At 34.6% G+C, this 22,775-nt stretch overlaps 1 protein-coding gene across 13 annotated transcripts in view; it reads right to left on the reverse strand.

Moving 5' to 3' along the window:
- BIRC6 (baculoviral IAP repeat containing 6) overlaps nt 1–22,775 on the reverse strand; it is a 209,152-nt gene that overhangs the window by 60,292 nt on the left and 126,085 nt on the right. For all 13 annotated transcript variants that reach the window (XR_011255747.1, XM_069583614.1, XM_069583613.1 and 10 more), the window contains 10 exons: nt 21,362–21,583; nt 19,612–20,392; nt 18,038–18,181; nt 17,439–17,568; nt 14,207–14,338; nt 13,064–13,231; nt 10,929–11,102; nt 9,356–9,552; nt 3,666–3,966; nt 1,638–1,855 (listed from right to left, as the gene is read on the reverse strand). Coding sequence is in view for 12 of the 13 variants with exons in the window: in XM_069583614.1 (XP_069439715.1) it covers nt 1,638–1,855; nt 3,666–3,966; nt 9,356–9,552; nt 10,929–11,102; nt 13,064–13,231; nt 14,207–14,338; nt 17,439–17,568; nt 18,038–18,181; nt 19,612–20,392; nt 21,362–21,583 (2,467 nt within the window). In the remaining variant the exon portion in view is untranslated. The remainder of the gene's footprint in view (nt 1–1,637; nt 1,856–3,665; nt 3,967–9,355; nt 9,553–10,928; nt 11,103–13,063; nt 13,232–14,206; nt 14,339–17,438; nt 17,569–18,037; nt 18,182–19,611; nt 20,393–21,361; nt 21,584–22,775) is intronic.

Raw genomic sequence — 22,775 nt, forward strand, 5'->3', positions numbered from 1 at the left:
AACATTTTTAATAATTACATTTAATTATTTTTAATTGAAGGATAATTACTTTACAATATTGTGTTGGTTTCTGTCAAACATCAATATGAATCAGCCATAGGTGTACATATGTCCCCTCCCTCTTAAACCTCTCTCCCACCTCCTTCCCCACCCTACTCTTCTAGGTTGTTACAGAAAATTGGTTTGAGTTCCTTTTGGAAATTTTGGAAGCTCTTTGAATATTCTGGATATAAGTCCTTTATCAGATATATACAAATATAGCCTCCCATTCTGTGGCTTGCCCTTTTACTCTCTTAAATTCTGGGACAGATCGATCATAAAGGTATCTCTTACTTTTTTTGGTAAAACAGTATTGTTGTATGTTGAACATACTATATACATTTAGATTCACCATCCAGTTAGAATCAACGTTTGCATTTAGAGCACAGTAGGGTCTAAAGATTTGTTTTTGTTCCATATGAATATAACTGACCCTATCACCATTTTGTTCCAGAGTCACCTCTGTCATAATATCAGAAAACTCTATACATGTAGATGTCTCTATTGTCTGCTGGGCTTCAATCTAACCTTCTCTAAATATCATAGCTTAACAGTTTCAAAATATGAGACTACTAGATACATTGTTCTTATTTGAAAATGTTCTGGCTATCCTTGACCCTTTGAGTTTCTGAATGAATTTTACAATCAGCTTGTCAATTTCCTCCAAAATAAACCTGGAGTTCCATCAAACTTAAGAATCAATTTGGTGGGACTTCCCTGGTCCAGTGGTTAAGACTCCATGCTCCCAATGCAGGGGCGATGGGTCCTATCTCTAGTCAGGGAACTAAGATCCCACATGCTGCAAACTGAGAAAAAAAAAAAAGAAAAGAAAAGAAAAAGAATCAATTTGGGAAGAAATACTAATGAAATGTTGTATTTTCTACTTCATGAGAGGTAAACATGGACAGAGACTTCAGTTTATTAAAGTCTAATTAATAAGCATCTTTACAAAATTTTATATATTTTATGATGAGAGGTCTTACATATATTTTTCATATTTATTTCTAGATATTTCCTATTTTTGATGCTATTCTAAAGGACATCTTTAAAAAGCTCTTTTTATGTTTGTTGCTGGTATTCAGAAATGACTTATTTTTATACATTGAAACTGGAAATTATATCCTCATTAAACTCACTTATGCCATTATTTATTTTTGGAATTTCTATAAATACAATCAAATCATCTCAAAACAATCAGGGTCAATTTTTCTTTTTTTCTTATTTTTCTTGTCTTACACTGACTAGAACCTTACTGTACTGACTAGAACCTTCAAAAAGGAAAAGGGATCACAGTATAAATTCAGTGTATCCTGGTAAACGGAAAAGATTTTTAAGCTATAACATCTTTTTTGTTTAAGTAGATGGATTAACTTAAGGCTTTCTGAAAGAGCCTAAGAAAGAAGAGAACAATTCATTTTATCCTCTTTTAAATAATCTTTTTGTTTATTTGTTTTGGGGGCAAAAAAAAAAAATCAAAACCAAAAAAAACAAACTGCGGCCCCCAGCCTCTGAAATACTAATTACTTCAGAAAAAACTATGCCTGTACTCCATGAATCTAACAATTTTTCATGATCTAAAGAATTAAAACTGAACCAACCTCTGTCTGATTGAGGCTAGAGTTTGGAACTCGTGGTGCATGGTGGCTCAGAGCAGACAGACAGACAAGAATGAGGTGGAGTGCCCCAATTTCCAAAGCCATCCTCCGGAGAAGCACACCATCATCAGTTGTCAAAGGCGTAGTGCTAAACAAGCTACGAAGGACATGGAAAGGAAGGGTTGGGAGCACATTGGCTGATGGAGATTGCAAGATGTGACCTAGATTAAAAGAAGAGAACTCAAAATTAAAAAATATTTAAAACCACAATAATAAACAACACAGAAGCTCACAAATTTATAATGACAATATAAAATTTTATATTTATTAAAAAGCCACAAAAAATACCATAAGTGAAATTAAATACTTAATATTTAATAACAGTGTCCAAAAAGACATCAAATATATAAACTCCAAAAGAAAGTTGAAATATAGATACTTGTTATAGACTGTCAAAATTATTATAATCTAAAAATTTAAACCAAAAACTAAGAACTAAAAACACAGCATTAAAACTTCCTTAGAAGAGTATGAAAGTCTTGCTCTGGAAGTAGTTTCAACCATGAGTGCAAGAGTCAAACAATTTTGTTTTGTTTGCAATAAAGTTTTCTACTATGTTCTAGCTACAGAGTGTTAAATGTAAAACAAATAAACAAAAAACACTTCTATATGAATGGCAGATGAAACAACCACTGCAAAAAGATATATCAAAATTACACTTTTTAATAGACATTACTGTTTATTCTCTAGAAATAGTTTGAAATGGCCTAAAGACAATTCTTTTCCTTTTCAGTTTAGGGTTATATCGACTGTCTCATAGAAAGACTCCTAAATTACCATGGTTCTTACACTCTAGCTACGTAAAAAAATTAGCTCAAGCAATTAGAAATTTCTATTAAAATAAGTATACATAATTTATATCTGAAAATAAACTAGGATGTATTTAGTATATAGACACTGTAATTTAATAATAGTTATGAACACATTTAAAATTATGTCAACATTTTTGAAGAATTCCATCAACGTGAAAACACACACAAAAAAGTACATACACAATACTTGGTAGCTTCCAAGTTAAAGGATTCATGAATAAATTCATATAATTTTATTGGATTATATGTACTTTGTTGTACAGGGTTTAACACTGCATACTCTCTAAACAGTATGTGAAAGACATCACCGCTAATCAAAACCACGTGATTTTAAAATAACATGAAAAAAAATTCTGATTCTCAAATGTATTGGTCATTCCCTGAAGAACTAGAGGTAAACCAAAGGAAAAAAAACGTGCCAGGCTACCACCCTATGATTTTTCTTTGTTTCCTTCTATTAACAAAACTGTCAGCCCAATGGAAATAACCATCATAGCTTTCTGTTATTATTCTCTCTAATATCATTATATTATAAAATACATTATTATTTTATTTTCTTCATTCTGTTCTCCTTCATCTAAATACTGTTACCAGATTCACAGAAAAATTCTTTAAAGATTCTCATCACATCACTACATCACTTAACATATTTTAATAAATCTTAATTGTTATTCACAATAAAATCTGAAGGTCTTAAGAAGCTTTTCCATGAAATGTTATCAATAACAGCTTTTTAAATGAGTTCTCTGTGCTGCTTCATGCAAATTTCATCTGCCCTCTCATATAACATGAGCACATTAACACCGCTCAAAGCAGTCTTTCTTTCTGAAATAACCATTCTCAGTCTACAACTGATGATTTCCTTCAAGAGCCCACTAAAAACTATAAGGCTATTTTATTCATAACAAAATAATCTCACACTTGTAAGTCTCCATAATACTGTACTTCTCTCAAGGCTTTTTATAACTTGTTAAGTCTATATGTGTATAGACATTCCTCATTGCTATTACTGTAGCAATTAGCTACTTGATGGCAGGATATAAATATTTTCTTCATCTTTAAATGCCTCCAAAGATGAGCAGCAGTTTTGTAAGCACAACTGAATTACTTTCACACAACCCACCTACATTAAATTTCATTAGTAACATTCAACACTTACTTCCTTCTCCATCATCTGTCACTCCCAAAACCAAGCGAAGAAGGCACTGGGCGTGTTTCCTCTCTTTCAGGAGCACTTCAGCATAACCCGGAAGCCGAAGGAATAACCCAAAAGCAGCCAAGGAATGGGCAGGTATGGGAGACATGGTCTGTACTGCTGACTTGATAGGTGGAGGCTCAGCCGCAATGGTTTCTGGCGCTTCATAAACTAATTCCCCTGACTGTTCAATAGTCACCCATTCAAACTGATCACTATCCTTTGGTTTTTCCTGAGTGGTAGATGTTACAACTGGTGCACTCACCTAAAGTAAAAACAATTTTGTTTGGCTATTTGTATGTTTCAACATCAGGTTCAAAGTAAAGGCTTGAATTCAAATGATCTCTTTAAAATGTAAGAATATAAAAATCAATAAAGGATATATCACTGAATCACTCTGGTATACACCTGAAACTATAAAACACTGTTAATCAACTAAACTCAAATTTGAAATTAAAAAGTTTTTAAATCAATAAAAAGACATGTTTTTTAAAATGAGTTACAATATACCATGAGTATGGTGGTATATGCCAAGTATTTCTACTCTAAAAGTTACTATTTTCTCCTTTGTAATTAGTTAAGTATCTGTAGACAGAGGTTTTTAGACTATGTAAATACCTTATTTCCCACTCAAGTTTGACCATTAGAGTTAGCATTTTTATAATGTTTGCAAGATATAATAATTAGGGTAGCTGCCAAATGGTGTTTTCTAATTCTTTCATTAATTCTACATTTATTGGTTGGCAGTGAACTGTACACAAAAACATTTCCTTCTTCTTCATTCATTTATTAATTTAATTCATTCATTATTAATTTAATTATTAATTAATTCTAAAATTACTCTGCAAGTAATAATCTGTTACTATCATTTTTTCTCATGACCAAGTAGAATCAGGCTTGGTCAGTGGAACCCCCTTAAAGCAGACTTCTGTATCTAGGCTCATCTTGTATATTCTCTGCCTGAATCTTAGAATTTTTCCAAGGGGCACTAATTTCATTTAGTGGAAATAATACTTTACACAGCAGATATGGGACACAGGTATGTACACACTGCCTAAGGCAGTCTGACTCCATGCTCTGTAAGTAAACAAATCTAGGAAACACATGTATATACACATATATATGAGACCAGGCTTCCCAGGTGGCTCAGTGGGTGAAGAATTTGCCTGCAATGCAGGAGACACAGGAGACATGGGGCATGGCAACCACTCCAGTATTCTTGCCTGGAGAATCCCATGGTCAGGTGAGCCTGGTGGGCTACAGTCCATAGGGTCGGAAGGAGCTGGACATGACTGAGGCAACTGAGCGCGCACGCATATATGACTACACACATAGAGAGGCTTTCTAGCCTGTGCTCGTCCACGTGTCACGGCCATGGAAAACAAACACAACATAGTTGTTACCAGTTGGAGGAAACTAGAGACGACTAAATGCAATATATCAATATGATCCTGAATTGAATCTATGGCCACAATCTTCCTCAAACCATGCCGAAGAAAGTGACTTTTTTTCTTTTCCTCCCTCGGAACATAGGTGGGGCAACTGGCAAAATGTGAGTAACAGCTGTTCACCGACTTATTGTTAACCACAGGTAACATTTTCTTCTTTCTTTCCATGTCTGTCTATTTTTTAATTATACATCATAATTATTGAAGAGATGTTATAATAACTCTTACTTTTATAATTAAGAGTTTAGTTTTATTTTAGAAAATGGTCAAATTACTAGTGGGTCAGTTTTATATTGGAAAATGGCTTAGCTTTGTATTAGAAAACAGTTATATTACTGGTGGGTCAATCTTAAACTCATGGAGCTTTTATAAACTTATTAAAGTCTGTTGTAGTTTTACCATTATTTTTCAAGTGAGTCCCTGACTACCGGGATGTCATCTATACTCTTTAATGTGCGACTCATTTGAAATTTCAATAGAAAAGCTGAAGATTTTTACCTCTAACTTGGAAGGAATAGAATTACAAATTCTGTCTCTTTTATGCGGGACAGACACTGACATGTCTGGGCAGTTCATTCAGCCTTCCAGTTTTCTCTCAAGAACCCTAAGTATTCAGGAGCCAGCTACAGTTGTGCAAAACTTCATGTGCAGAATTTGGAGTACCCCAACTATGCGTCCCTTCTTCCTGAATTTCCCCCCTTTTAATCTCCAGCCAGAATGGAAGAACCAAACTCCTCTACAGCTTTTGCATGAGTTCTATCATCTCACCCCACAGAGACTGAGGAGTAGTCTCAGAAGACTAGTATTACCCAGTGTGGTTTTATTCTCTTCATGTTTAAATCCTCTCCAACAGGTGCCTACTTTTCGTCCCTCTCAAGAGCCTTTAAACAATTGCTTTTTCTTTTTTCTTTTCTTTGAAAGATAGTCTGTGCAGACTTAATATATAAGGAGAGTTCATCATAAACCTACTATTCTATACTACCAATTTACCTTTTATGGAAAGAGTAGTGGTGGTTGAGGAAAATGTCCAAAATCTTCTTCATTGGGTATAAAATTCTAGGATGGCAGACTTTTTTTTTTACATTTCAAAGAAGTAATTCCCTGGCTCCCAAGGTGTCTGATGAAAGGTTAGTTGTCAGAATTATTGTTACTGTTTTGAAAGAAATGGGTTTACTGCTTTTTAGCTGGTTTTAAACTTTTCTCTTGTTTTTAAGTAGTTTATCTTAATGTTCTTAGGCATGAATATCCTACTTGGAGTTTAGGGGGCTTCTTGAATTTCAGATTGAGGTTTTTTTATCAGTTTTGGAAATTTTTCTTCCTTTCAGTATTGTTTCTGTCCTTGTTTCAATTCACTCTTTTTCTGTGACCATAAATACACATCAGAATTTTTCACTTCTAGCTACATGTCCATATAGTTGTCATGTTCTTTTCATTCCTTACACATTCTATGCTTCAGTCTGGATTATTTCTTTTGACATAGATTCTCTACTACTAATTTTGTAATCTTTAAGTGTTTAATCTATTGAAAAACCCATCTAACAGTTCTTAATAGGAAATATTAGATATTTCCAACCCATTCTATAGGACAGTATTGTCCTGATGCCAAAACCAGACAAAAACATCCTAAAAAGAGTACACACCAAAATCTGTATTCATTTCCTATATGCTTTGCTGTAACACAGCACCACAAACTTACTGACTTAAAACAACATAAATGTATTATCTGCAAGATTTAGAGGTCAGAAATCTAAGAATCTTATGGAGCTGGAATCAAAGCTTTGGATCCTAAGTACCCAATGTTCTTTCTGGAGGCTCTCAGGGAGCGTCGGTTCCTTGCGTTTTCCAGCTACTAGAGACCACTCATATTCCTTGGCTTTCAGCTGTTCCATTTGAACCTCTGCTTTCATCATCACATCTCCCTCTTTGACTATGCTAGCACTGTCACACAACTTTCTTCATTCCTGGCTCAGGGTTAGATGACTGAGGGAATCCATGACTGATCTCTTCACACAGCCCTGTGCGTGACTGACTACACTAGCATCTTGATTTTTCTGAGGCACCAGCAAACACTGAAAGCCACATCCTTGGCTTTCTCTCCAGAGCATGCTCTTCTGATAGCAAATCTCTAATTTTAGCATCTTCTCTCAATTTATCTCTTTCCTCTCACATTTTACTATTAGTACCAAGAAGAAAACAGGTAATTTCACACTTAGGTTGGAAATTCAGCTGAATACCCATGTTCATCACTTACAAGTTCTGCTTTCCACATACAGGACACAAATACGCTAAGATTTCTATCACTAAAAGGGAATCTCCTTTCCTCCAGTTTCCTCATTTCCTACTAAACTACACCACTAGTACTTTTAACATCCATATTTATACCAATAATCTGCTTAACCCAATTTAAGGTATTCTCTATGATACATAGGTTCTCCCTATCATGATCCTCACTTTCTTCTGGGCCCTCACTGGACAAGGCTTTACCATCCGTATTTCCACTAATCATCTGTTCAAGGCAATTTATATCATGCTCCTCAAAATTCTTCCATGACAAATATTCAATTCTAAAGTCACTTTCACTCTTCTAGCTATTTATTATAGCAGCACTTGGTCTCTAATCACTGTAATGAACCATACTGAATACTGAACTAGGAAAGTCATTTTCACTGGGCAACAATAATCTTGAGCATGTTGGAGTTTTTTTCCATTTCAAACTTTTAGCTATATGACTACAATTTTTAGAAAGCAATAAAATTTTACTCATGTTTTTCTGTGACAGTCATCTTATATCCTGGTTATATTCAAAAATAAAAATACCATAAGTTCTTTGAATAGAAGTAATAACCATTTATCTAAATAGGTATTATTGTGGGTTGAACTGTATCCTCCCAAAGATATGCTCAAGTCTTAACCCCCAGCATCTGTGAATGTGAACTTATTTGAAAACAGGGTCTTTGCAGATGTAATCAATTAAGAGATGAGGTCATACTGGCTTAGGGTGGACCTCAAATCCAATGAACAGTGTTTTTATAAGGAGCGGGAGATACAGATACAGAAAAGGAAGACAGCCATGTAAAAATGCAGGCAGAACTGGAGTGGTGTAGTTCGAGGGCAATGAATGCCCTTAACTGTCAGCAATAATCAGAAACTAAGAAGAGGTAAGGAAGGATTCTCCCCTAGAGCCTTCAACGTGAGCACAGCTCTGGTGACACCTTGATTTTAGACTTACAGCCTCCTGACCTGTAAGAAAAATTAAATTTCTGTTGTTTTAAGCCACCCAGTTTGTGGTACTTTGTTACAGCTGCCCTAGGAAACTAATACATACATAAACTTATACACACACATACACAAAGTAGATAAAATTACAGAGAATAATTTCCCTACCTCAATCAACAAAAATAAAGAACTTCCTATTTACAGCTTTCCATGCATCACACACTTCCTTCATTTAGTAAAAGGACATTTAAAGTACACCCCTCAATGACAGTAACATTAACAGACAGGGGAAGAAGTTAATGTTTTAAAAACAACCAAAATAGAAATGGCACTTAAAAAGAAATAAAAGTGAAGCAAAAAGACATAGACATAGTGTATTTGGGAAGAAGTATATACTACTACTTTACTCCCCTATTTTCTAGTAGTATCTATTATTAACATCACATCTTAAGAAGCATAGAAATAAAAACACTACAATGTGATGACCTTGGCAAATGTGCTTGGTTTACAACATTTCTTTAGTAACAGACAACCAGTCCATCCTAAAGGAAATCAGTCCTGAATATTCATGGGAAGGACTGATGTTGAAGCCAAAACTCCAATACTCTGGCCACCTGATGGGAAGAGCTGACTCATTTGAAAAAACCCTGATGCTGGGAAAGATTGAGGGCAGGAGTAGAAGGGGACGACAGAGGATTAGATGGTTGGATAGCATCACGGACTCAGTGGACATGAGGTTTGGGTAGACTCCAGGAGTTGGTGATGGACAGGAGGCCCGGTGTGCTGTAGCCCATGGCGTGGCAAAGAGTCGGACACAACTGAGCGACTAAACTGAATTCTTAGAAAGTTCCATATTGGCTGAGCTTTGAAAGATTTATACAATACTCAAAGACTTTAAGGAAAAGGGTACTTCCAAAGGTTAAGTTAAACATAAACAAAAAAACAGGTCTTTGCCATGAATGATATAATTAATTGGGAATCTTATCTTACCTGTTGAATTACTTCTGGATATAGCATGGGTAATCTTTCTGCAATAAGAGCCAGTCCACCCATTCCTGCAAAAACTTGTAATGGTGACTGAATGGGACAGGTTTCAAGTAAAGATTCATCCAATATCCCATCCATACATTCATCACTTGGAGTGAGAGCCTCATCATCAGGACAACTACCAAGTAAATCTCCATGATCTAAAAGAATAATCACAAATAACAGCTAAAAGAGAGGATTTATTTTTATAATACTTTTTCATTTACAAAGCAGATGCTATTGTCATCTCTCCATTCAACAAAAGAGCATAATTATCCTGCTGTTCAGATTTATTTATGTTAAAGCTAGATGCTACAAAAATATTTAAATAACTTCTGATGTTGCTCCCTATAGTTTTTTCACTATGTGGTCTAGTTAAGATCAGCATCATATTGACAGCTTTTGAAATGTAGACTCTCAGGTCGTATTCTGGACCTACTGAATAGGAATCTGCAATTTTATAATGTCCTGTAGGTGATCTGCAAGCACATTGAAGTCTGAGAAGTATTATTCTTTAGGGCAAATAAGTAAAACATCAGAGACTTCAGAAAATATTAAATTACGTGCCTGTGATGCTCTGAAAGTATTCAATAGGAAAAACTGAATAGTGACAAAAAATTTTCTTACTGAAAACTGAAAATTATACCATATTGGTTAAATCTGAATCATTCACAGAGGAAAATCAAAAGCTTATGTTCACATACAACCAGATCCTATGAACATTAAAAGAGACAAATTATCCTGCTGAAAATTGGGACAAAGGAAATGTCTTAAAATTTATTATTAAAGAGCACAAAGGGCTAATAATTAAATACTGAATCAAGGGAAAAATTGAAGATAAATAAGACACCATACCTCACACTATGAAAATCACTGCTTAAATAGCATTTATAGTAGTGAAGTACTAGAATCAGAATGCTTCAACAACAGTGAAACAGATAAATTGTTACATCCATATAAAAATAGGAAGTAAAAATGCACATTTAGAAACATTTCATTGAATATATAAAAATAAAAAAGTAAGAAACTGTATGATCCCACTTTTGAGAGAAAAAATGTTTATGAGCACAAAATATCACTCAGTATAAATTATCAGTAAATTGGAAATTCTAAATGGGGCCCACACTTTGATTATAAAATTATAAACAATTAACATGGCTCATTCAGAAATAATATTTTTTAAAAATTAGGAAGTCCCTGGCAGTCCAATGGTTAGCACTCTATGCTTTCACTGCTGAGGGCCCGAGTTCAATCTATGGTTGGGGAACTAAGATTCAACAAACTGAATGGTGTAGCCAAAGGGGGAAAAAAATTAAAGCATATGGGCCCATAAAAAATAAAGTGATGCTACAAAAGGAATTAACATTAATTCCCAACAGAAATAATGGCACTTTTCTATATTCACAAATAACTGTCATAAAGAAAAAAATGTATCTTTCAGGCTGATGTAATAAAATGTACATTAAGTAATCAGCTACAGAAATCCCTGCCTGCTCAGATTATAGACTGTAACTTAAAAGAAGTATTGTACACATACCTTTTTCTGGGTGCAGTCTTTTAAAAGAATCTGTTTTTGACAGACTTGGGTCTGTGATAACTCTGGATCCCAATTTAACAGTCAGATCTATTGAACGGTAACCTTGAGGAAGTTTTCGGTCATACAGCAGAGTTAAAAGTTGAGCAAGTGTCATTTCAGCTGGCAACGGCTGGCCTAAAAATGACATAACTAAGTTAAAACTGGAATCCAAGAGGGAGACGTTTACTTGATTCAATTTATTTAATCACTTGATGCTTTTACTAAATTACAGGTTAAGAGTCTGATTCTGACACCAATTTCAAAACAATAGAAAAACAGCCAACAGAAAGTTTACAAAACTCAAATCTGTTTTTGACAAGTATAATCAATAATGTCTATACAAAGTAATGGACAGGGAGGCCTGGCATGCTGCAGTCCATGGGGTCACAAAGAGTCAGACACCAATAAGGGACTGAACTGAACTGATACAAAGTGTTAATTAGTTACTAATCAAATCCCACTATGATCTTCTGAGCAATGATGAACAGGGAGAAAAACATTTTCCACAAATCTGGAGTTGGCAAATCTTTTCCAAAAAGGCTAGATGATAAATATTTTAAGCTACGGAGGTCGTATGGTCTCTGCGCAACTACTACCTCTACTGTAGCATGAAAACAGCTAAGGGCAATACACACATGAACGGGCACCGCTGTACTCCTATGCAAAGGTATTTTTAAATTATTTCATTTCAACTGGAGGATATAATTTCTTTACAATATTGTGGTGGTTTTTGCCATACATTGACATGAATCACCCACGGGTGCACGTGAGTGCCCCCGTTCTGAACCCCGCCTCCACCTCCCTCCTCACCCCATCCCTTTGGGTTGTCCCAGAGCACCAGCTCTGAGTGCCCTGCTTCATGCATCAAACTTATACTGGTCATCGATTTTACATATGGTAATATACATGTTTCAATGCTATTCTTTCAAATCATTCCACCCTCCCCTTCTCCCATACAGCCCTAAAGTCTGTTCTTTACACCTTTGTCTCTTCTGCTGCCTTGTATATAGAATGGGTATAGCTGTACTCCTATGAAAATGTTTTTATAAAAAGAAACATCCAGTGTACCTGGCATACTTTACTGACTTGTGCTACAAGTCAACAATGTCTAAAGCTAAGAAGTAAAATCCAAAGTTAGTTGGCAGTTTGATTATAATGATACAGCACACACATGCAGATAAAATGGCTATTATCTTGACAAAGGAAAGTATACTGGTCAAAGAATATGATTCAGGAAGAGAGGAAGCTTAACTATCAGGACTACATCTAAGGATTCCACTGCTAGAACTAGTTCTTTAAAATTAACCTCACATTATATAACTTGTTATGAATTAACTAAAACATTAATTTTACTGATCATTTTATAGCACATTCATAACAAAATTTAAGACACTAGTGCAAAACTGCAACATTATAATGTTTAAAAAGGGTATTAAATACTCAGCCATTAAAAAGAATACATTTGAATCAGTTCTAATGAGGTGGATGAAACTGGAGCCGATTATACAGAGTGAAGTAAGCCAGAAAGAAAAACACCAATACGGTATACTAACACATATACATGGAATTTAGAAAGATGGTAATGATAACCCTGTATGCGAGACAGCAAAAGAGACACAGATGTATAGAACAGACTTTTGGACTCTGTGGGAGAGGGAGAGGGTGGGATGATTTGGGAGAATGGCATTGAAACATGTATACTATCACGTAAGAAATGAATCGCCAGTCTAGGTTTGATACAGGATACAGGATGCTTGGGGCTGGTGCACTGGGATGACCCAGAGAGATGATATGGGGAAGGAGGTGGGAGAGGGGTTCAGGATTGGGAACTCATGTACACCTGTGGCGGTTTCATGTCAATGTATGGCAAAACCAATACAATATTGTAAAGTAAAAGAAAAAAAAAAGGGTATTAAATAGGTTACTTGCTTTTTATTCTCACTTCTCTTGGAGAGATCTGTATGAATAAAGTCTCACCAAATTATTTATCTCATCAACAGCATCCGATTAAACATGATTTTGGTTATGACACATGTGATTTACTCATTTGTAAGATTACTAAAACTTCTGATATGCTTAGTCATTGTGAACATTACCAGCTAAGAGTTTATGGAATAGGTGAAACACAGGGACAGTAATTATTTTGCTGGCAGCATCTGCTCCTGAGGAAGCACTTCCTATTTTATCAGGCATTGTCCTCCCTCTCCTGGATGGTGGGCGAGGTGGCGTAGATGACACAGCACGTTTAGATTGGGATTTCAACCCTAAAACAAACAAACAGAAACTTTATATAGCCAACACACTAATGAAGTAAAAGTGTATTTCTACAATATATTACTAAAGCGCCAGGAACATCAAAAGACAGAAATATTTCTTTTCATGTAGTATCTAATCTCTTGATTCTATTTGTCATTTGATTCTATGTGTATTTGATTCTATTTATCATTTATTATACTTCATGAATAACTGGACATGATTTAGCAACTAAACCACAATGAATAACTGGACGCATGTGTAACTATTTTTCAAGAAAGTATCAATTAATTCCTGTATTCTCTGAAATACAGGTAGATGAGCATCCATTTACTGGAAAGTAATGTGCAAATATATACAGAAAAGCTTTTGTTCTTAATTTTTCTCTGAGAAACAACAGATTAAACCAATATATAGGTCTTCTATTTAAGAAGAAATGTAATCTAGGTTGAGCTTTCTCTTCTGAACTAAGAACTTTGTTAAGAAAAATATCCTCTAAGATTATCCCTTATCTTGACCAATTTTTCCCCTTCCTGCATCTAATATAGTAAAAACTGTTTTCAACCAATTTTCTTTTGAAGATTTCTATTTTCTAATTTTATAGAAGGAGCACAATATCATAAGTGAAAACTCATGAATACTTTTTCAATTTGTATTTTTTATTAAAAAAAAAAGCTACAGAAAAATTCTGTAAGACTTAGTGAACTTTTTAAAGAGTATAAGTCTCTGTACACTGTCAAGTTGAAATGTAGCATCTAAACTATTAACACTTGTTCAGTATCTGATGAGATACAGTAAGCACAAAATAAGTTTAATAATTCCAATGCCAAAGAGTAACTGATTTGATACAATAATTGTGTATTTAATATTAAGACATCACTATACCAGCTTTTTACGTTAATACTGTTTATTACATAAAATTCCTATACATATGTTACGCTTTATAGAAACCAACAGAGTCAAAACTATATATGAAAAAATCATACCTGAAGCAACAACAACACTGTAATTATCCTGAAATCCATTTTCTGCCTTAACTTTTTCTTTTTCTTCATGGTTTTTCTTTTCCTTGTCATCTTTTTGTTCACTGATTAGTTTAGCAGTGATACTTGGTGTATCTATAAAAAATTTTTGTGTAAAATACATTGATTCTCAAAAATCATTAAGAAGGGAAATAATAAATACCTTAGGGGACTTTACGTAAGATTATATTGTAACTAACCAAAGGCAATGTAAATGGTCTGGAAAAAACATTATGAAGGCAAGTGTGACACATTCAATTCTCATTGCTTTTATCAATGAAAGGGATTCATCACTCTCCTAAGGCCAGGATACCTAAACTCCAATCTCTAGAAAATATTTTGTATTATAACAGTACTGCCTCTAGAGGCAGTACTAGTTTTTAAAACTATTATCAAGAACTTGTTTTATTTTAGGCATAGATCAATCTGCTTATCAGCTATATCTATATATTTCAGTCCTCACAACATGCATATCAAGGAAGAATATTATTTTCAAAATAAGGAAACAGTCTTAGCAAGGTTACTGATACAATCTGTAAAGAGCAATATGGAACTCAAGCTCAGGATTAATCCTAATATGCATTACATTAGACCTCTCCTGCTACAAATGGGAGTATAACCAAACAAATTTAAGGAACAGAGGTTGCTGGTTTTATTATTTTTATTTGGCTAGGAATCTTAGATAAAATCACATATTTTACAAGTACTTTCAAATGAATACCAAGGACTTTCACAGATAGTCATTATTCTGAATTAATATTTTCTTTCATGCTTTTGAATATGGCATGCTATTACAAATCATGAAATAAATGATGACCATACAATGATCTTATTTAACCACTAAGAAACTCAAAAAGTACAAGGGGAAAATGGGGGAAAAAAGAACAGACCTTCAGTGAGCTGTAAAACAACTTTAAGAGGCCTAATAAAATGTGTAATTAGAATCCCTAAAAGAGCAGAGTTATGGGAAGACAAATATATTTGAGAAACTAATAGGCAAAACATCCCCAAATCTGATAAGATTCATAAACACACAGATTTACGTCAAAAAACTAAAAATCATAAGCAACATGAAGAAAACTACAAGGCATATTATCTGATGATAAAAATTGCTTAAAAACAATGATAGAAATTTTAAAAAAACAACAAATAGAATCATTATTTGAAAGCAATACAGTTAAAAGCAACAGAAGCAGGTAAAGGGACCACTTATATAATTTTGGATTATTTGTTTTCAAGAATATTAGTAAAATACATATGCACATATTAATATATCATGAGATGTGACTAAAGAACACAAATACAGTTTAAAGACCAAAATACTGCTAACCAGAGGTTAAAGCAGGCACTTAGAAGTTTCTGATAGTTGCTAAGGATAACTCAGTTGAACTTTTTAGTAGGATACTGTTCTTCCACAGCCATCAGTTTTATTTTTAATTTTTAGATAATAAAGGGAGCTATTTTGCTCAATATTCTAAATGACAGAACATTTTAGAAAACAGTATTCATTTATGGTAAAGATAAATAAAAATGCTGCTGAACTTCCAGTTATTCTGTACTATGTCTATACATTTCGATTAAGTTAAATGTTGACATCTCAAAAACTGAATTTCAGTACTCTTCTTCACTTTCTTCCTTCAATTAGAAATTTTTTCTTCATCATGTAAAAGGCACAATTTCAGAAAATTGAAATGTAGAAAAAAGTGTGTAAAATCATATTTTCACAAAGTTTAGCTATAACAGGTAATGTGGAGGTTTTCAAATAAGAAAAAAATGTTAGACATTTATAATATATTCTAACACTTTATTATGTAATATGTAAAATGTAGGAAAGTATTATAATATTATGCACACATTCATGTCTAAAACAGATAACAATCTTTTCTACTTTATTTTCTCAATGTGATCATATTCATTCATGTGGTTTACCTTAGCATCTATGTAAGTATGTTTGGTGTGCTTAGTCACTTAGTCATGTCTGACTTTTTGAGACCCCATGGACTGCAGCCTGTCAGGCTTCTCTGTTCGTGGGGATTCTCCAGGCCAGAATACTAGAGAGGGTTGCCATACCCTCCTCCAGGAGATCTTCCCAAACCAGGGATCGAACACAGGTCTCTTGCACTGCAGGCAGATTCTTTACCATCTGAGCCACCAGGGAAGCGTAAGAATACTGGTGTGGGTAACCTCTCCCTTCTCCAGGGTATCTTCCTGACTCAGGAATTGAACCAGGGTCTCCTGTATTGCAGGCGAATTCTTTACCAGCTGAGCTACCAGGGAAGCCTAAATATGTATGGTAACAACTCCCCAATCTCTTCAACTCAGTCTTTTATTTCAAATTTGGATTAATATTTCCAACTAATAAATAGATAACACCAGTTTTGGGGGAACTCCTAACTTCTTTCAGTTAACAGTGTTGCTCAAAGACTTAGAAACACACTGACTTATACTTAAATTGAAAACATTTAAATTTTCAGTTTGTTTTTTATTCTGACAATATACAAAATATCACAAATACTCTGAGAGGCAGAGTATGTGTCCTGCTCACTTTTACAACCCTAGGAGAAATTACTGTGCTTACACATAGCAGATACTCAATGAATTCATCATGACTACGATTTCAAAGCGGCAAAAAAAGTGAAACTCACCACAGTCAACCAGCATTCTACCCGCAAAATGCTTTTACTTTAGAAACTTATATCCTATTTAAAGGCATCAACTGAGAGCTCTTGAAATACAGACAAGAAATCTAGGGGAAAAGTTCTGTCTTCCTTACTGTTATAAAGTCACCAGCCGATTCTACCTACTGACCATTCATTTATCCCCTAGATTTAGTAAATGCTTATTACTTAGAATGCTGTCATTCAACCTAATATACTGTGCAATTCATCTACTATAAAATAGCCTTATGGATTATCTCGAGAAAATTCCATCAACAGCTTCCCACAGCTTGTTGCCATTTCCAACTGCCAGTTCTGCCACTACTACACATAACGTACGTAATAACAAAAGAATTACTGGTGCTGGAATGTACTATACATTTTGTACACAGCATCCGTGTTTTGAAATGTGAAACCATCTTGACCATTTCATGTCATTAAATAGTTCCTGAGTAAATGTAATGAAATTATAAAAATGATAAAATTCCTATATACATATAGCACAGTTAGAGAAAAATAAATATTTAAATCTGACTTGCCTGACACTCTGTCCAGAACTTCTGATAATGTTGTTGAGACTGGCAAATGAAGTGTTCGGAATTTGTGGCCTGCTCCATACATTGGATGCTGGATGACGTGGCTAGTAGCATTAATTCTCCCCTTGTACAGCTGGAAATCAAGAAATAAAGAAGAGATTTTTTGAAATATATGTCATTATATAACAATTTCAAAAGCATAAAAATAAAAATTCAATAATGCGTACAAAAATATATGAGTTTATTTTCTATATTTCTTCAAATGCGGCATTTCTGTCATGAGTTGTTGGTCAAATTTTGCATTAGCACTGTTGTACCCAACAATCTGTCACTTTTCCTCCTAAATCAAATTATACTATTCATGGCAATTTACAACTAGGTTATTCCAACTGAGCTACGATGTATTTTTTTTTTTTACAACTAGGTTATTCCAGACAGAGAGTTAGCTGAGCTTTCTAAGTCCTATCATTAAGTATAAAAGCTATCATAGTTTCATTCTGCTATATTAGAAATTAGAGGTAACTGTAAGCTGATATGAAAACATAAAATATCTTTACACATAGTTCATCATTAAGATTTAATTTAATTGTTAAAATACTCACTGGACAGGGAGACTGAAGAAACATTGTCACTTTCTCATCCTCCAGCATCAACTGCAAAAATAATCTACGTACAAACCCTGAAATATTGCCTGATGTTGGAAGGTTCCCTCTTTGAGGAGATGTCTGAAACAGTTCACAGAGAACCTGACAAAGTGAGAGATTTAAAAAGTTAAATGTGGCACTTCCAGCTTTTTACTTTAAAGAATAAAGAGGAAATTTTAAATGTGGATTAATGTTTCAATTCATCACATCAGCAATTAAAGAATACATTATTCCATCTTAAATGAATAAGAAGTAGACATGAAGTTAAAAGCGAATCAGAAATTTCTATGGATAAGAAAAGTTACTAGCACAGGGTTTTCAAAAAATACCTGGCATAACCAACTTAATTTTAACTTCAATCAATATCTGAATGTGGTTATTATACAATAAAAATTCTGAAAAAATATATTAAAAATATAAAATAAAGCCTTAACAAGAATCTAAGAGAGGAAACTAGGACAGAAGACAATGGAACAGAAAGTTTCACTCTACCCACAGGCAGAAACCAAATTTTCAAATACTCATACTTAAGGACTTAAACTGGTAATTTAAGCATTTCTTTCAAATTAGGCACATTAAGTAGATAGTTTCCCAATAATATAGCTGAGGCAATAAAGTATCTTCCTCTTCTAAAAGTTAAGTCATTCAGTAATTTTTAAAAATTATAATAGCTCATCCCTTTAGATATTAATAGTTTAACCTGAATAAGCACTATCAAATAAGGGAGTACATGCTCGCTCCTATTTATTGGTGTCTACCATGTTTCAAAGGGTTGGACACAACTGAGCAACTGAACTGAACTGAACCATGTCTCAAACAAGCTCTATGCTAGTATACATAGCGTAGCAGGCTTGTTTACATTATAATCCTCTAAAAAAAAAATCTTTTGAGAGGCAGGCATTACTATTTCCATTTTATAGTTTAAAACTTGTTGAAGTTCACAACAGCTGGAACAAGCAAAATCTGGAAAAAAGGAACTACAATTATTTTAGAGATAATTCCAGCTTTCAAGATTCTTGGCCCCCAGACTCAATACAATAATCTTTCATACTTTGAATGTGATTTATCAAGAGTCTCCTATCTGAAACCTACTCGAATGTCTGCTTCATCAGAAGCAAATCAACAGCTTTTAACAATCCAGTTACTACAAAATGTAATGCCTTGATGCAGATAAGGCCTTCAACGGCCACCTTTTAAGTGGTCAATCTTGTTCCAAGAGCTGAAGCATTGTATTGGGGGTAGATTTTTTAAAAAGAGGAATGTTTGACCTTTAGCAAGAATCTTGAAGAGTTTGCCCATCATTCATCACAAAGAATAACTGACTTATGTTAACAAGTGAAAAGAGGAGGGAAGAGGTATCAGTACTTAATATAAATTGTGGTTTAAATTCAACTCTTTAAATGCACCCAACCAGAAACTTCATCACCTGGCCCTAATACATGCCACTTTCTGAACTAATTTCAAGAGTGTTATGTGACAGCACATTAAAATAACAAGACACCTGGAACGGAAGTCAGTTTTTCTACTCTTACCTGGGCCATCAGCTTTTGATTATTAGGGTGACATGAAATGCACTGCAGAAAGAATGCAACAGTCGCATTCTCAATCGCTGTCCTCTGCTGAGTAGTCAATCCTGTTGTAGCAGCTGAGGAAAGAGAAGCTGATCTTGCACTGGCCTGTTGTGCACTTAGGCTGTGTCCTCCAGAGGTGGATCCGGAGTGACACAATAAAAACAGAAGTGCTGTCCATAGTGGATTGACTTCAGACCCACCAAGCCAGTCTTTCATAATATGGCTATTGCCAACTTCTGTCAAAAACCTAAGAATAGGAGCAACCAGGTCTGCTGTGATAGGCATCTTATTACACTGTTGTGGAACGTGGTGCCGTCGCAGTTTGTCCTGGGAAGTGTCTACTGATTGAACAATGCTTTCAGAGTAAGAAATGTGGTTAAAACAAAAACTAGCCAGACTCCTCACAAGAAGAGAAGGCAAACCCGAGTCCAGTAATTGTTTGATAGCTTCTGGAGATTGAGAAGAGGAAGCAAGGGTTGCCAAATGTGATTCAGTTAGGGCGAGAGGTGCTTGTGCATTTTTAGAGTCGTCTGTTAAAGAAGAACTGAGATCTTGCTTTTTGCTATCATCTGTCAGGGACAGTCCATGGTGACACTGCACTGGGGGAGGGGTAATGCCCATCCAGCCCATGAGCAAAGAAAAGTAACTTGGGTGTATGTGACACATCGAGCAGAGCAGACTGTCCACAGCTTTCTTCAAAACCATATTGCAGGGAAGAGACATGGACCAACTGAAAAGCAACCTAGGGAATAAAAGATATCATGTTAAAAAAGAATTTTTAGAAAGACCTCACCGTCCATTATTTCTACTAGAAATCACTCTGATGAAAAGTACATAGTCTAACATTCAGTATTACAACACTATAATGTCTCAATAAGACTGGTTCTGATAAACATCATTAAGTACTTCATTAGGCTGAAGTAAGACTTGCAAGATGAGCACAGAAAACTGAGATCTCTATCAAAATGGTTCTACCATTCTCTGTGTGACCTAAAAAAATGACATACAAAAAATAATGAAAAAGTTAGAGCAAAGAAGTGTTTAGATTGAATTTGCCATGATTAACGGTTTTAATTCATATCTGCAAAATGAAAACTATTAGTGAGCTTCACTAATAAGTCATGACTATGCCAACTAAAAGAAGCAAAAATGACAGACTAGAGAACAAAAGGCCAACCTTTTATGAGTATAGAACTCTTCAGAAATAAATATTATATTTTGCCATAGACTTAAGAGTTATTAGGCAGTCAGCTCAATAAAGCCTTAACTGCATATGGTGAAGAAATGTGGGTTAAGTGGAAACTTCTAGTCAAAAGAACAATCATAGCTGTCTAGAAAGAATGAGAAACAAACAACTGTAAGAACTGTCTAAAGTAGTCTTTTAAAATTTCTAGTAACGCTCTCCCTCCAAAGCTGTATATTAAAGAAAAAACAATCTGGTGAGTAAATTTACAAAAGAGAATAAACAATGTGAACTGCAGAATACATTAAACATTCCAAATTTAGGTGGGAAAAGCAGCAATTACACTTGTACAGCTTCTTAAAACATGAAGATTAAACGAATAGCATCTCATTTCAAAACATCACTTATACTTATCTAGTACTTTCATTATTTTTATACAACTAAGCATATAAAAATGCTGCTGTATCAAGTAAAAACCTAAAGTGATCTAATACTGGGGAGAAAAAGAATTTCGTAAACCATACTTACTCAAAGAGTTCTCGGTCTAGCAGTGCTGGTAAATCATATTCTACCAGCAGTTCATAACTGTGCCACAAAATTGCTGCTACACAGTGCAAATGAGAAGGAGATGGCATCAAAAGACCATACTCTATCGATGAAGAGTTAGGACACATGTAACTCATCCTGCCACTTCTTTTCATAGCAGCCACTCTTGCAGAATCACTGACCCATTTTAACAAGGCCTGAATTCTTAAAAAAAGAAGATGAATTCAAATAATCAATTATACTGCAGATGACATTTAATACAGATAAATTCCACCACCACTGAATGTAAGCAATGTATATATGAAAATAATATATGATTATTCTCAGTAATTTTAATTTAAAATAGGAGGGAAAAGGAATTATGCAATCAGTAATGTCAAAGTAATTTTAAATTTCCAATAATACCTATTTAAGTGATGAAAATATCTGCAATAACTCATCTAATCATCATATAAATATTAGACTGATTCTTACCTCATTTACGGCAGAACATACACAATATACAGTTTTAAAAAATTAATTTTATCCTCTAAATTTTTACTCTTTTTGTAATAAATCCATATGCTATAGAGCAGTGATTGGGGGTCAGCTCTTCATTGTGCAGAATCTCATGCAATATATCATGTTTCACATCTCTGGTCTCCAAGTATTAAATACTAATAGCAGCTACCCGCCCTCCTGCACTCTGACAACCCAACAGCCTCAAGACACATACGTTTTCAAGTGCCACCCTGCTACACTCCAATGCCTAGAGCCGGGGTCCACAAAATGAAAGCAAAAGACTTTTTAAACCAATAATGCTTTTAATTTTGTATTTTTAACTTTGTAATTTTAACTTAATTTATTGTCAAGTTCTTAAAACACTGTTTATCTTTGTTTTGTTTACTTTTAAATGTCTAGTTTAGAGCACAAGATTCTTTGCTTAACGTTAAAAGAAATGGGAGGTGGAAGGTGTATGAAAGTGAAAGTGAAGTCGCTCAGTCGTGTCCGACTCTTTGCGACCCCATGGACTGTAGCCTACCAGGCTCGTCTGCCCATGGGATTCTCCAGGCAAGAGTACTAGAGTGGGTTGCCATTTCCTTCTCTAGGAGATCTTCCCAACCCAGGGATCGAACCCAGGTCTCCTGCATTGCAGGCAGACACTTTACCATCTGAGCCACCAGGGAAGGTGTATAATACCACTTAATCCCTCTCTCTACCCTGAAGAATCAAAAGCTTTAAATTGCATATGATAAGAAATAAGGAAAAGTCATTGGAAAAGAAGAGAGATGAGGCAATTAGGGAAAAGTAACATTTCCTAAAAAACCAGCAGCCAAAATCTTGTCATTAACATCAATTCTAAAATATTCTGAAATAGCTATATTTGCATTATGCTAAGAAAGTAATTTTAAGCTCA

This window comes from Ovis canadensis, chromosome 3, assembly GCF_042477335.2.
Source record: "Ovis canadensis isolate MfBH-ARS-UI-01 breed Bighorn chromosome 3, ARS-UI_OviCan_v2, whole genome shotgun sequence".
Taxonomy (NCBI): domain Eukaryota; kingdom Metazoa; phylum Chordata; class Mammalia; order Artiodactyla; family Bovidae; genus Ovis; species Ovis canadensis.